General features: G+C 30.6%; 2 protein-coding genes across 2 annotated transcripts; both read right to left on the bottom strand.

The window, feature by feature from the left end:
* Positions 1-9,066: 9,066 nt before the first annotated feature.
* LOC131628736 (uncharacterized) lies at positions 9,067-9,849 on the bottom strand. Its single transcript, XM_058899565.1, has one exon. It carries the CDS (start codon positions 9,847-9,849, stop codon positions 9,067-9,069), a length of 783 nt encoding a protein of 260 aa, XP_058755548.1.
* Positions 9,850-11,527: 1,678 nt separating this feature from the next.
* On the bottom strand, positions 11,528-14,675 carry LOC131628719 (probable serine/threonine-protein kinase PBL25). The gene is made up of 5 exons (XM_058899547.1): positions 14,194-14,675; positions 13,799-14,013; positions 13,389-13,578; positions 12,916-13,307; positions 11,528-12,233 (listed from the first exon to the last, which is right to left on the bottom strand). The coding sequence occupies exons 1-5, from the start codon at positions 14,348-14,350 to the stop codon at positions 11,862-11,864; spliced, it is 1,326 nt and encodes a 441-aa protein (XP_058755530.1). The 5' UTR covers positions 14,351-14,675; the 3' UTR covers positions 11,528-11,861.
* Positions 14,676-14,893: the final 218 nt, after the last annotated feature.

The raw sequence follows: 14,893 nt of genomic DNA, 5'->3' as shown, positions 1-14,893 counted from the left end.
TCCTTTTAGGATAGATATGTTGGTGGCGACTCTGTTGTTTATTTTCGCGAGCGTGCGACAAGTACTTATTATTTTTTTTTAAATTTCAGAAGATGCTTATTGTTGAGCTGGGGGCTGATCCTAATGACGCGCTTGAGGAGGTGGAGAGGACTTGTCGGGCCCATGTCAGGTTTGGCTTCTTCCAACGGAGATACGATGAGGAGCTTGCTGCGGCAAAGGAGGCTGTTGGTGACAAGGTAGAGGAGGATATACACAAAGAGCGGACACTTAGATGTTACTTCTTATATTTAATAAGCACTCAGCTCTTTGTGGACACGAGATCATCGTACACAGACGTTGTCTACCTGACGTACTTATCGGATACAACACATATCCATGAGTACAACTGGGGAGTGGCTGTATTGGCGTACAACTACTATAGATTCAGAGAGGGATGCCTGTGAAAGGCAAGGACAATGGCAGGCTGCTATACCCTTTTGGTGGTAACAATCTAATACCCTTCTACTTATTATATATTTGCGATAGTACATTAAAATAACCGTGTTTTTTTCCAGACTTGGATACTACAACACTTCCCAGACATTATTGGCTAGGGCGAGGTGCCTACCTACAGTGAGCTCATGCCCCGTGCCAATGCATTCAGCCCCTCAGAGGGAACCAGGTACTAGATCCTTACCGGTGTGGACTTGATCACATGGCTTCCGAGGACGTACGTTATGACTGTTATGCTGAGCACCGTGAGACGGGCCCATTTGATGAGATAGCACTATATTCTGGATGGTTGACTGCCAACTCGACCATTGTTGTACTTTATCTTCCGGAGCACGTCTTGCGTCAATTTAGCTATGCATAGATGATACCTCGCGACCCTACTGTCTCCACTCCTATCGCCATGATCCATCGGAAGTTAGATGAGGTTTTTGCAGACTGGGAGCATCACATGGTTCCTGAGGAGGCTCGGACGACGAAAGCAGATAGCGACTTGAGCTGCGTCGAGGGGTACATCACCTGGTACTACAGAGTGTCACACCCATACAGACTAGACCACGAGGAGATTCGGAGGACTCATCAGGCTGAGTTGGACCACACTCAGGATCTTCTTCTTTGGTGTTGTCAAATAACTAACACGAACCTGGGAGCCATTGCAGATGGTTTATTCCCTGAGTGATCTGAGCAGAGGCGTGTGGTCGATGTTATGATTAGGCTGGCAGAGGAGGCATATATGTACCGTAGACGTCGTGTCAGGACTGGTGGGGCACTTGACGCTAGAGGCAGAGCCAACAGAGGGCGTGGTGGACGCAGAGGCAGAGGCGGAGCCAGAGGCAGAGGAGAGGTGCAGGATGATGTCCGACACACACAATAGTGATGCCTGTGGATTTTTTATATCTGTATTTCTATTTCATTTATGTATGTTACTTTGATGATGTATTTAACATTATGACAGATATTACTTTATACGATGTATTTTTTTTGTCTACCATTTACTATTGCCTTTATAAGTAATTACTTTAATTTTACATCTTTGTAATAAAAATTGAGTTTTGGAGTTGAATGAACATGATTTGAAAATAATAGCAAACTGTTCCGTAGGTACATCTACGGAACACCCTGTTTTCAACACGTTCCATAGATGCATCTACAGAAGGATTGCTGAAATGAAATAAGTTGATTTTAACTATACAATACTATGTTTTTAATGCTTCCGTAGATGCATCTACGAAACGAAACAAATTTTTTGAAAAAAATCGGATATGCATTTAAGGAAGCAGGGGGAAAAATTGGAAATTCGTGTGGTGGCTAAGGTGGCTAAGAGACTCATGGGGTTTATTAAAAAATTGTGTATATATATATATATATATATATATATATATATATATATATATATATATATATATATATATATATATATATATATTTTATCATTCTATCAAAACATTTAAAATAATTATTTAATAATATAAAAAATATTAACTTCCAATCAAATTATTAACTTATATATTTGTTATATAAAAATAACCATCAATATTTATTATTTAGTAATAAAATCATAAAATAAGCACAGTCATTAAAATAATTATAAATTAAATATTAAATAAAAATATTATATATAAAACTGTTTTTTATTTACTTATCATTATTTTCAAAAGGTAGTAATTAAAATAAATGAATATAAATATTAAATAATATAATATTACTTTTGAATAGTGTTTAATATTAATATTTAATTATATGAATGAAGTTTTTTTATTAAATTACTAAATGTATAGTTTTAAGCAATATATAATTATTTATAAGCAATGACCATACGTACAATTAATTATTAATATTTTAATATATTTATTTAACTTTTGCCTACCTAATTATGAAATTTTAAATGTTTTAGGATAATTAATTTTTAATTACAATTAAATACTAAATATTTGAATTATATATTAGATTTTTAATATATATTATTAGCTTGATTATCATCTCAAATATACTAATTTAAATACTAAACTATCATTCATTTCCCCATAAATATCAAAATACCATCTTTTCAAACAAAAAAAATAATATTATAAAGGCGGACCCACCTATTTTATATTTGTTTATTATACTTTATTTTCTTGTGGATATTATTAGAATTGTATTTAAAGAAAATTATATTATTGCAAAATCCGTAGGTAATTCTGTAATAATATATTTTTGTAGAAAAATTCAAAGTTAAAATTTGCAGGAAAATCCAAAAAAAAAACGCTGGTATTAGACAAAATTATAAAAAAAATAGGTCAGCCCATGGCAGATCTTCCCTTACAGAATATTTTTTTGTTAAAAACATGATAGATAAGAAAATGTGGGAAAAGTATGGTATATTAGGAAATAATATGTAAACAGATGGTAGTTTGGAGAAAAACTCGAATAATGGATCTTTTCTCTTAGAGTAACTTCAATGGGAGTTTTTTCTCAGTTTTTCCAGCATGACAAACCGTTGTAATGCAATGCAACGTTCTTCATTCTCAATGAATAATAATATAATGATAAATTCTTTTCTTTCATTCTATTTTCCAATCTTTTCTTTAATAATTTATGTGTTTACAAATATTTATATATTAACTATATTTTATTTTAACAATTTTATAAATAATTACTTTCTTTGATAAAAGTTAATTTTCTTTAACATTTTTATAATATTTTTTTACTTTAATTATTATTATAAAATTTAATTTTAAATAGATTTATTTATTTATTTTATTACATATTAATATTTTGAATTAAAATAAAATTTAATATGAATAAAATATTATTATATAAAGAAAAATCGCGGGATCCAATATGTGTTCTTTAGAGTTGTACTATTGGAGTGAAAATTGGATGAATTGCTCCAAGATGACGTGGCTTAATGGGTCCCATAAAAACCCAAAAATGGGTTGTACCATTGGAGAAGCTCTCAGTAGAGAAAAATACAGAAGATGTACTTGTTTCTTCAAATGGTATATTCTCAGCTGGGTTCTATCAAGTAGGAGAAAACGCATTTTATATCATTTATTAATACTAATAAAATTTCAAAAGTTAAATAAAACAAGTTTATAAATAAATGTCCGTGTTTTTTTTCTTCGATATGTCTTAGTGGCTTCATGGTCTCTAACATGTCGAGATAATGTCGTCGAAGCAAAAGTTTACATTCAAAATTTAACATGTTTCAACCATGATAAAATAAACTCCTAAACGATCATGGTCACTTAAACCTTAATATAATCAACCTAACGTGTCATCAAAATAATTCGCTTGAGTTCTAAACAATTCTTTCAATTTTTCTGTTTCATCTCTGCGTCAACCCCGTTTAAAGGGTGATTTGATCTCCTCTCCATTAAAAATGTATGAATAATAATATCTTAAATGAGTGGAGGAGTGTGAAAATACCTACATGAGAGATTGATTTTGGAAAATGTGAGAAGAAACCTAGCACCAAAGAGTTCTCAAATATTCTAAAGTCACCTTGAAAATCAATCTCAAAATAGAAGCTGCTTTAATAGAAAAGAAATTCCTTAAATCTTTTTCGTCATCGTTGGAGGATCTACATTTAATCCGGTCAAAAAGGCGCGTGGAACCTTAAAATTTGAATTTTGGAATAGTCACACACTACTTCAAATCACTTTTATCTTGGTTGAAAAAGGAGTTTTATCTCAATTTCATAGTCGATGTAACGAAGGGAGTCATGAAAATTTGTCATTTTTTCATTCGGTTAAAATTTCATTGAGAAAATTATACTGGTCATGGGTTTGATCCACAGCGACAACATTTTTGTATTTTTTCAAAACTAGAAAGCACATGCCACTATACCTCTCGATTTCTGTTAATATTCGAGGTGGAAAGTGTGTATTTACATCGATTTGAAATTCAAATCAAGGGAATTTTTTTTGTCAATTATAAATTGTTTTAAAATTTATTTTGACTAGTAATTTTTTTGATAGAGCCTATATACACATTTTGAGTCGTCAAACACCTATAATTTGAACAATATTTAAACTAGAATAACTCTATAACAACAACATTAACGATTCAATCTCCACAACAACAACAACATAAACCTTTTACTATGTAACAACAACAAAAACATTAACTTAGCAACTAACATAAATAAATTGCATGCATATGGATAAAGTGAATACATTAGCCCATGAATCATTAATACTTCCATAGATTGTAACGTCCCGAATTTAATTAATTATTTAATTAAATTAAATCAAGGATATATTCGTTGGAATTAGTCGAAGTCGGGATTTATCGGTATTATTCTAAAGGCGTAATTTGATTAATATGTTGATTTGAGCAGTTAAGTTTATGGTCGGATTAATTAGTCGGATTAGTCAGAGAAATACAAATCGCGAGTTGGTATTAATTAAGTTATGGAGCAATTGTAGTTGTGGAATATTATTGGGAATAATATTTGTTACGTTATATGATTATTCAATTATGTGTGTTATTTGACTTAATTGAGTAATTAGAGGAATGTGATGAATTTGGCCTAAGTGGAAGAAATATAACACAATGGATGGGTTATGGGATAAGCCCAATAGTGAGATAGTAAAGGTTATGGTTTTAGAGATTTAGTCTCATAACTCATTTAGAGAAAGAAGAGAAAGAAGAGATAGAAGGGGAGAAAGAGGAAAGCTATGACATGAAGAGGAAGAACTCCATTGAAGAAGGTGAAGCTTTTGCTAAGGTAAGGGTGAGGTTCTTACTCTCTAAGGGTTGACATGATGATGAGTATTGTAAAGATTATATTTCATGATTGAATATCCATATTTATATGAGAATTGCAATCTTGATGTTGTTGATGAATAATTTGTGGACCATTTGGTGGAGTTGATAGAGATTTATATGATGGGGGTTTTGATTGTATGTTGTTATCCATGATTGTGTGAAAATTGAATTTGAAGTTGTTAGGGTTCATACTAGATTTCTATGAAATTGTGATTCTAATTATGTTGGATGATGTTTGTATGTGAATCCATGGTTAGAAACATGTTTAGGAACCTTACATGTGTGCTAAATTGTTGTCAATTGATGTATAAACTGAATGAGGGTTAGTGGTTGTTGTATGAGGTGAATGGGGAAGGAAAATGGTGATTTTTGGGTTTTTACGCAGCATAGGTTGACCTATACAGAAGCCAGGGTCAACCTGAGCAAACCCGCAGGAAGCATCCAATTTTTGACATATTTTATAAAGACCATAACTTTTGATCCGTAACTCCGTTTTAAATGCGCCGTTCGAAGCGTTGGAAAGCTAACGCAATGAACTATACCATGATACAATAAAATGATTCATAGAATATAGTCTCTTATTATGTTTATTATGATTAAGTGATGAACTATGTTGTGTTAACATATGAAGAATGCTCTTTGCGATGAATTGACATAACCATGTTGTGGTATAACTTGATGTATGTTTTTCTTATGATGATACAATACTATTGAGATGATGATATGTAATTTCCTTATGATGAGACAATGATGTATTGTGATGAAATAATAAATAAATATGTTTTTATTATGAAGTTGAATATAACGTGTTATGATGATTACTTGAATGGTGGAATATGATGAATGTGTTGATGTTGTTGTTAATAAGATGAAATGCTAATGTTTGTATGTTGTTGTAATATGATGATTTTGTTGTTGTTGTTGTTGTAATATGATGAATTGTTGTTGTTGTTGCTAATATGAGGAATTTTTTGTTGTTGTTGTTGTTGTTAATATGATGAATTTGTTGTTGTTGTCGTAGACCCTATGGTTAATGTTGATAAGTGGTATTAGATTGATAAGAAAGAAGTTGATTAAGTTGTTCAAATTGATTAAGTTGTTCAAGTTGGCTATGTTATGCAAGTTGGTTATGTTGCTTATGTTGCTTATGTGGATTTATGTTGTTTAAGTTGTACTTGTGGATGTGAATTCATTGAGTCACATCCATGGCATTGTTTAAGTTAGCCTAAATCAAAATTGTTTAAGTTGGCCTAAATGGAAATCGTTTGAGTTGGCCTATATGGCAAATGTTTAAGTTGGCCCAATGACAAATGTTTAAGTTGAGAGTTTACTCCAAATGGTACCACATGCATACGTATAACATGAAGTCGCATATTGAGTTGCATTTAGAATGTTTGTGATTATGATGTGAATGTTGCGATGTGTTGATGATATAGTTGTGAATTTGAATACGATGTCATGTTTGGCTAATAACATTATTCATGTGGTGAAAGTTACTTTGTTGATGGTTTGGTTGTGGTAAAAGTTGTATTGTGTTATAAGTTTTGAATTTGTCATAATTGTTGTATGAAGTGGTGAAATTATGTATGATCTATATCTCCTATATTATTTATCATGCATTCCTTTATATTGTAAGATATCTCACCCCTTTGCTGATATTTCCTCTACCATGGGAAATGAGCAGGTATTCAAGTTTAGCTGTGGATGTTCGAAGTGACTTCATGAAGTCTTTATGTTGCTTTATGGGAAGTCGAGTTGGTGTCTATTGCTCTGATACATAGCACTCGGAGGGATTAGTCGTTATTATTTAATTTTTGTAATCCATGAAGACATTTGTTTTAAGTTGAATTGAAAGATGTTTATAAGTTGAAATTGGAAGTGGTTGGATAAAGTTTTGTTTCTGAATGCTATGTATCTTTGTTAAATGCAATATAAGTATGTTTGTTTGGTTAAGTCGAAATGTGACATCCCATCTTTTGAGGAATATTTGTTAAATGCACTCTAATTTTCTGGGGGTAGAATTGGGGTGTTACAAAGATAATATTCGATATATGTTTCATAACATTGTATCCACACGAATATCTGTTAGATTGTTTCCATCACTACAAATAATTTTCATATAGTAATTAATACACACAAAGCACAAGTAATACATTAAAAAAAATAAAAGAATGTCAAAAAACATGAGTAATACTTATTTTAGGAAAAAAGAACTTTGACTTTTTATTTCTTACATTACAAGTCATAAATTTGCATTCCTCAATTCCTCCCTAGCTCTATTGTATGTTGGAAAAAAAATCAAACATGAATCTAACCAAAAAAAAAATTAAACATGAATACAAATTATTCAAAGTGAAAGGTAAAATTTAAGTATTACAAATAATGCCACTTAGGCGCTTAAAACATCTTTTATTGCTGAATCAAGATTATATAGTGTAACGAGTATAGCACAATTATAGTATTTTGCTTGAGACATATAATTATTAGTCGACAATGTTCACTACATAAATATCCAGAATAATTAATAATATGTATAAAATTGATTTATAAAAGAAAAAGCGAATTAATATATACTTATGAATAGAAAAATGGTCTCAGGTAATATTCTCTATTATCTTGAATTAACTTATTTTGTATGTACGTCGGTATAGTGATTGGTGATTGTTGTTGAAATTGAATATTGAATCGTTCTAACAAACAATCTTGTTAAGTATTTTTCTGCACACATCCGATACATTACCTAAATGTTAACACAAAAGTCAAATTTTGATATAAATCTTGACATTAAAAATAACACAAAAGTCAAAATTAACAATTAGTAGGTGCAACGACTTTTAGTTAGCATAACCTCATGCCTCTCACCTTGATTGTCTCAAATATTTTGAAAGTTGTGTTCTAATATTAGATTATGGCACATAATAATAATAATAATAATAATAATAATAATAATAATAATAATAATAATAATAATAATAATAATAAAAATTACAAAATTTAGAAAATGTTTTATTTATTTATCAATACATTTTATGTTTATATTTTTTAAATGGTTAAACACTATTAGTGTTCATTTCTAAATCAAAAATTTGTTAACATAACCTACCTTTCACTATAACTATCTAAAACAATTTAAAAACTTTGTTCTAATGTTACAGTTTATTTGATAAAATCATAAAAAGAGTTTTTTTTTTTTTTATACTTTTAGCTTTTTATTTTTCAACTCACATAAATAAAAAGTTCTATTTGATAATTATATTTAAGTTTTTTTTTTAAAAGCTATTTAAAATATCTTTTGAGTTTGTAGCTTATAACTTATAAATTTATCTTTCATTTATATCGTTATTATTTTTACAAAAACCTATTCTTATCCTTCGATGTAGTACCTTATATATATATATATATATATATATATATATATATATATATATATATATATATATATATATATATATATATATATATATATATAGGGGTGGCCCTGAGCACGGGCTCGCGGGGCGGGAGCCCAGGGCCCCATAATTTTAGGGGCACCAAAAAACTTTTTTTTACCCCTATATATATATATATATATATATATATATATATATATATATTAAAAGAAAATTTTTTAACATAAAAAAATACTTGTTAGAATTTTATTTTTGAAAAATACTGACTAACAAAATTATAGGGACACTACAAAGTCAAAAGTAATAAAAGAATGTAATTTCCCGTAAATTTTTTTTGTGTAAGCAAGAATTTTATATATGAGAGAACTAAGGGTTCTCAAACCTTGATACACAAGAACGGAACGAGTCCGACAAAAAAGATATTACAAACCAATTACAATAACGACATAAAAGACAAAGTGTCTTTGCAAAAATCGTGAAAGTTATAATTGGAATGAGCAATGTCGCCAAAGGAAGACCACCTCCAACTTAAAATCTTGATGTTCCAAACAATATTGTTAATATTCCAACTGTCATTCCTAAAACAATAGCCGTTCCTTATCAACCAAATAATCCAACAAGTGGCTAACCAAAACACCTCCAATTTTCCAACTTTGATACCTTTTACCCGACCCTTGGAGTTCCATTCCATAAAGAAAGATATACTTTCTTCCTCTTTCCAACTCGGGTAATCCACCCACATATCAATTTCCTTCCAAACAACCTTAATCACATCACATTTGAAGAACATATGATCCTTATCTTCCAAATGCATATTACAAAAAACACAATTTAAGTTAGAAGTAGGAAAGTTAATACCTCTATACACTAAAAGATCTTTAGTGGGAAGCCTATTCACAAAAAATCTCCAAGCAAAAGCTTTAATCTTAAATGGAACCTCCATCTTCCACATCATCTCTAAGGCCTCTTCGTTCCTATTAAAAGGACCAAAAGGCGTCCGCAAAGCAACAAACCGGTGGTAACACGAAGAAACCGTAAAAGTCTTTTCCGAATCAAACAACCAACTCACGGAATCATTATCATCATGCAATCCCTCAAAATTCTCTAAAAGAGCCCTCAAAACCTCCACCTTGTCTAACAAACCCGCATGCTCCACCTCACACGCCGAAATTCTCAAATCACCCCATTTCAACTCCCCATCACACCAACCTCCCATAGCCGCTACGGAAACTTTTTTTCAAAGAAGAAATCTCAAAAAGTTCCGGAAAGGCCTCCATCAACACAATATTATCTAACTAACAAACTTCCCAAAAAGGAGTAGTAAAACCATTGCCCATATTAAAACAACAATTAGTAACAAAAGGGTCATAAGAAAAAAGAGTAGAATGACCAACCTTTACTAAGTTCTGCCACCAAAAAGATGAAGAAGAATGTTTGAAAGAATCTCCGCCACACAAAACATGCATTCTTAAATCTCCATACCGAGCCTTCAAAACCTCACTCCACAACAACCCCCCTCCTTTGACTATCCTCCATCTCCATTTATTTAAACGAGCCAAGTTAAAGTCTTTAATATCTTTAATGGCTAAACCTCCTTTTAAATAAGGCAATGTCACATCTTTCCAAAATATAGAATAGAATAAAATCAATTAATTCTCCTAAAATAAAATCAATTAATATTATATCTATAATTTTAGCAACTAAAGAGTTTAATTGAGACACAAAAATTAAAATAATGATATAGAGAATTTTTTTTATATTATTCATAATTTTTTTTATATATATATTGCATTAACTTACAAGATGATGCAATGTTTAATATTTTTAATAACATCTAAATTGAATAATAAATTTTGAAATAGTGTTGATAATTCTCAAATTAGTGAAACATCCTAGGAGAATCTATAAGATCAACCAAAACGAAGAAAATTCAAAATTTTATTGTATTTTTAGAATTAATTTAATTGAAGTCAAATTTCATGTATCTCGCAAAATTTTATTATAAAATATATATATAAATTTAATATATTTTGATACATTCTTCTAGATTTCATATATATTAATATTATTTTGCATGTTTTTATTAATATATTTATTTTTTATCAAATACAATTAATTTAATAATATAATAATATAATAAGATAAATAAACCACAAATTTTTAATACAAATGTCTTTTATGTCATTTTGTATTTATCAGTTAGTATAACGCCTAATTTATCAATTACTCAAATTAACTTATCAGTTATGAGTCATCAGCTATAAACTATCAACTATCAGCTATTAGCTACTAACTAATTTTTTTAAGCACAGTCTTAAAATATGGCTCATAATAATAATAATAATAATAATAATAATAAATAATAATAATAATAATAATAATAATAATAATAATAATAAAAAAGTATCCAAAATTAAAAAAGTATTTTCCTTATTTATCAATACAATTAATGTTTATTTTTTTTTAGTTTTTTTCTTTAAATGGTTAAATACTATTAATGTCATTTACTAATACAAAAATTGTCGTAGGTTCAATTCTCATTCATATTTTTTAATTTTCTTCTATTTTAATGAAATTATTATCAAAAATTAAAAAATATTGAACACAAGAGTTGAATCCAATCTATTAGAAAGTTAACCAAAGGAAATTTTATTTTTACAAAAAAAATCCTATCAATAAGACTAAAATAGTATTATCATTCTGACTATTAAATTTTATCTCCTCTAATTTCCAACAGGTAAACACTCAAAAATTTTCATCTTAAACGGAGGTAACATCCTCTTATTTGGTGAGATTTTTCCTGTGAGATTGTTAAGATTAAAAGGGTTAAATACTTAAATTATAAAGCATACTCTTAACTAGAAAAAGACTCAATCTTTCTAGATCTTTAAGTATACATTCCACTGTGTTTCAAATTTCTTTACATTTCTTGACATTTCAATTCAAAATACTTTACATGCAAATTTATCTTTCAAAACATTTGAATTAACATATTTCTCTAAGAAGGAATATATCTCTAAATTCATCATTGTTGTATAAGATGCAAGCCTTGACATGAGATGTTTTTTCCTTCAATTTGATACAATTTTCGGAGCGTTGCTATGTCCTTCTCTTTTCGGTTGATTTGAGCTTTGATTATAATTAATATTTCAACTTAAAAAAAAGCCACAAATGTAGAGCTACATTGTTTGAAACAGAATTATGGTTGTATATATTGTTGTAATGGTTTTAAATAGATGAAGCACTGTCAAGCCTTGTTGGTTTATTCCTAGTATTTGAGCCCCATTCAATGGCTTCATCAACGGCTCTTTGTCGTTCGACAGCACTGTCATCGTCAAGAAGACTCAACGTTGCGCTATTTTCTTCTGTTGGTGATGGCATATCAATTGGTGACAAAACTTGTTGATCTTGGTTCATTGGATTAAGGAAACTAAGAGCTGTTACAACATCACTTATCAATGGTCTCACTGATGGTTCTTCGTTTAGACACATTGCTGCTACTGCCACTGCTTGATGTAACGATCTCATCGGAAAGCTTCCTTCAAGCTTTGGATCCGCCAATTCTGAATACCTTGCTGGTTCCCTGAATACTGGATACGCCTGTTCGATTTCAAAAAATTACGAGTAAATGCAAGTTTCATAGTTAGAGAAGATAAAACATAACGAGTATTATTTAGATTTGCAAACAATATCACTTGCATCAGTTGATGCCGCCGCAATATTATGGATGTGATAGTGTCAAGAACGGACAATTGCGGTGTAATTGTAAATCAACACTAAAAACTAGTACATTATAACACTGCAACGGGCGCATCAGAACACATCATGTCACAACTAATTATATAGTGCTCACAACCCTATATTCTAAGCCCTAAATCCTACAACGGCGCATCAGACCTCATCATGCCACAATTAACTAACACGTAGCATTCACAAAATCCTAAATTCTAAACCCTAAACCCTACAACAGCGCATCAGACCTCATCATGCCACAATTAACTAATACGTAGCATTCACAAAATCCTAAATTCTAAACCCTACAACAGCGCATCAGACCTCATCATACCACCACTAACAATATAATGTTCACAAAACCCTAAATTTGAAACGCTAAACTCTGCAACGGCTGCATCAGACCGCATCATGCCAGAACTAACTATATATTGCTCACAAGAAATACTTTTCAAGAAATAAAAGATATATGAGATAATTGCTTATTTATGTTGCCCTAAATTTTTTCTTAAAATATATAGAGTAAAAAATAAAAAGTAGAGAAACTGACCCAAGTAACAAGATTTTGCTCCCTTAAAGGTCTTGTGTTATCAATAGTTCTCCTACCAGTAATCAATTCAAGCAAAACAACGCCAAAGCTGTATATATCTGATTTAACAGTGAGTTGACCAGTTCTTTGATACTCAGGTGCACAGTATCCATAAGTTCCCATTACTCTTGAAGAAACATGAGACTTGTCACCTGTAGGTCCAAGTTTAGCTAATCCAAAATCAGATAGTTTTGCATTAAAACCATTGTCTAGTAAAATGTTGGAGGATTTTAAGTCGCGGTATATCACGGGTGGATTCGCTCTATCATGCAAATACTCTAAACCTTTTGCAGCATCCAGTGCTACTTTCATTCTTTTGAACCATTCTAATGGCTTTTGTCTTCGTGGAAGATCTGCATCAATATTGAAATTAATTAATGCAACATACATATCGAAATTAATATCGATAATATCAATTCGAGTGATAACTTTACCAAGTAGATGATCTTCAAGAGATCCTAATGGCATGTACTCATATACCAATAGTCTTTGCTCTCCATCAGCACAATATCCAATTAGACTCACTAGATTATGATGGTGTAAGAGGCTTAGCATCAAAACTTCAACAAGAAACTCCCTATTTCCTTGTAGTCCATTCCTGTCAAGTTGCTTCACAGCTACTTCCTACATAGTTAAATCATTAAAATACTCAGCACAGATACAGACACCATATGCAACGACACTGATACGTAGACACCAGATACAAACACAGAGACATACACCATACACGACGATAGTATATGTAGACACCAGATACAGATACTAGATACAGACACCAGACACAATAACATCTGTATTAATATAAGAAAATAATTGAATATTACAATATGTGTCATTGTGTTACCTGGTTTGTTTTTTCAAGTCTTCCTCTATAAACTCTTCCAAACCCACCTTCACCTATTAGATTTTCTTGCCTAAAGTTCCTTGTGATAGAAGCCAATTCCCTGAATGTGAATGATTGTGCAGCAATGTTGTTACCACCACCATTTTCTTTGTTAGCCTCTTTATTTATTCTAGGTTCTCTTTGTGGGCTTGTCCTAGCCTTATAGTTATGATTCTCTGCAAAAAAATAAAATCATACATCAACTATTCTCCTCAATAGAGAATTTTCAATCACATAACTTTTTTTAGCGCGTGTTTGGATTGACGGTGAGACCGACAAAATCGCAATATAGAATTATAACTAAAATCTCCCATATACAAACATCATCATGATTTTATATATAAAATTAATTTTACCTTGATGATGATGATGATGATGGTTAGGTTGAGGTGCTTTCTTAGGAGATATTTGAGTAGGAGCATATTGTATCCTTTTTCCATTGTTATTGTTGTTGTTATTAGGCCTCCTTGGTACTTTCTTTTCTTGGTTGGAGAAACATGAAAAGCAACTCATTCTCTATCAAGTTTATATATTTATTTAAGTAAAATCCTAGACCCAAATTTTAAATCTATCAAAATCTTTCTCACAAAAAAAATATATAGTTTACAAATTCAGAATGTATTAGAATATTAATATAAAAAGAAAACAAAAAGAAATGAATGAGTTTTACTCCCCTTGCCTAAAGGACAAGGCAGAGAGAAAAGAAACTAAAGGGGAACCAAAACTAGAGAAAAAGAAAAAAGTTTCAAGGAATTAATAATGATAACAAGATGTTGAAACTAAACCCACAAAAAACCTAAATGACATGTAACCAACGGGGCCTAACAAACTAAGAAACAAGATGGCTAGGTTAGGTCAAGTCAGTATGGGAAGAAACATGGAAGATGTTGACGATGTTTTTTTTTGGTGTGTATCCGCAAAGAAATGCGACCAAAAAGGAGATATGTTTCAAATATGATAAGAGAGAGAAAGAAAAACATTTGACCAGGTGTAATTGTGGGGAGTAGAGTTTATGATGCCGGTAAACATGACAATTATAGTCCATTGTTTTTAGAA

Source organism: Vicia villosa, unplaced genomic scaffold (assembly GCF_029867415.1).
Source record: "Vicia villosa cultivar HV-30 ecotype Madison, WI unplaced genomic scaffold, Vvil1.0 ctg.000474F_1_1, whole genome shotgun sequence".
NCBI lineage: Eukaryota > Viridiplantae > Streptophyta > Magnoliopsida > Fabales > Fabaceae > Vicia > Vicia villosa.
The sequence above is the reverse complement of the archived record's forward strand: the minus strand, read 5'-3'. Positions and strand labels throughout refer to the sequence as shown.

Bases quoted from the DNA above. Each gene is read 5' to 3' on its own strand.
- LOC131628736 (XM_058899565.1), bottom strand. From the start codon at position 9,849: ATGGGAGGTTGGTGTGATGGGGAGTTGAAATGGGGTGATTTGAGAATT.
- LOC131628719 (XM_058899547.1), bottom strand. From the start codon at position 14,350: ATGAGTTGCTTTTCATGTTTCTCCAACCAAGAAAAGAAAGTACCAAGG. The intron at 13,579-13,798 runs GTAACACAATGA...TTAACTATGTAG, and splicing joins GACTTGAAAAAACAAACCAG to GAAGTAGCTGTGAAGCAACT. The intron at 12,234-12,915 runs GTCAGTTTCTCT...GAAATCGAACAG, and splicing joins AGCAAAATCTTGTTACTTGG to GCGTATCCAGTATTCAGGGA.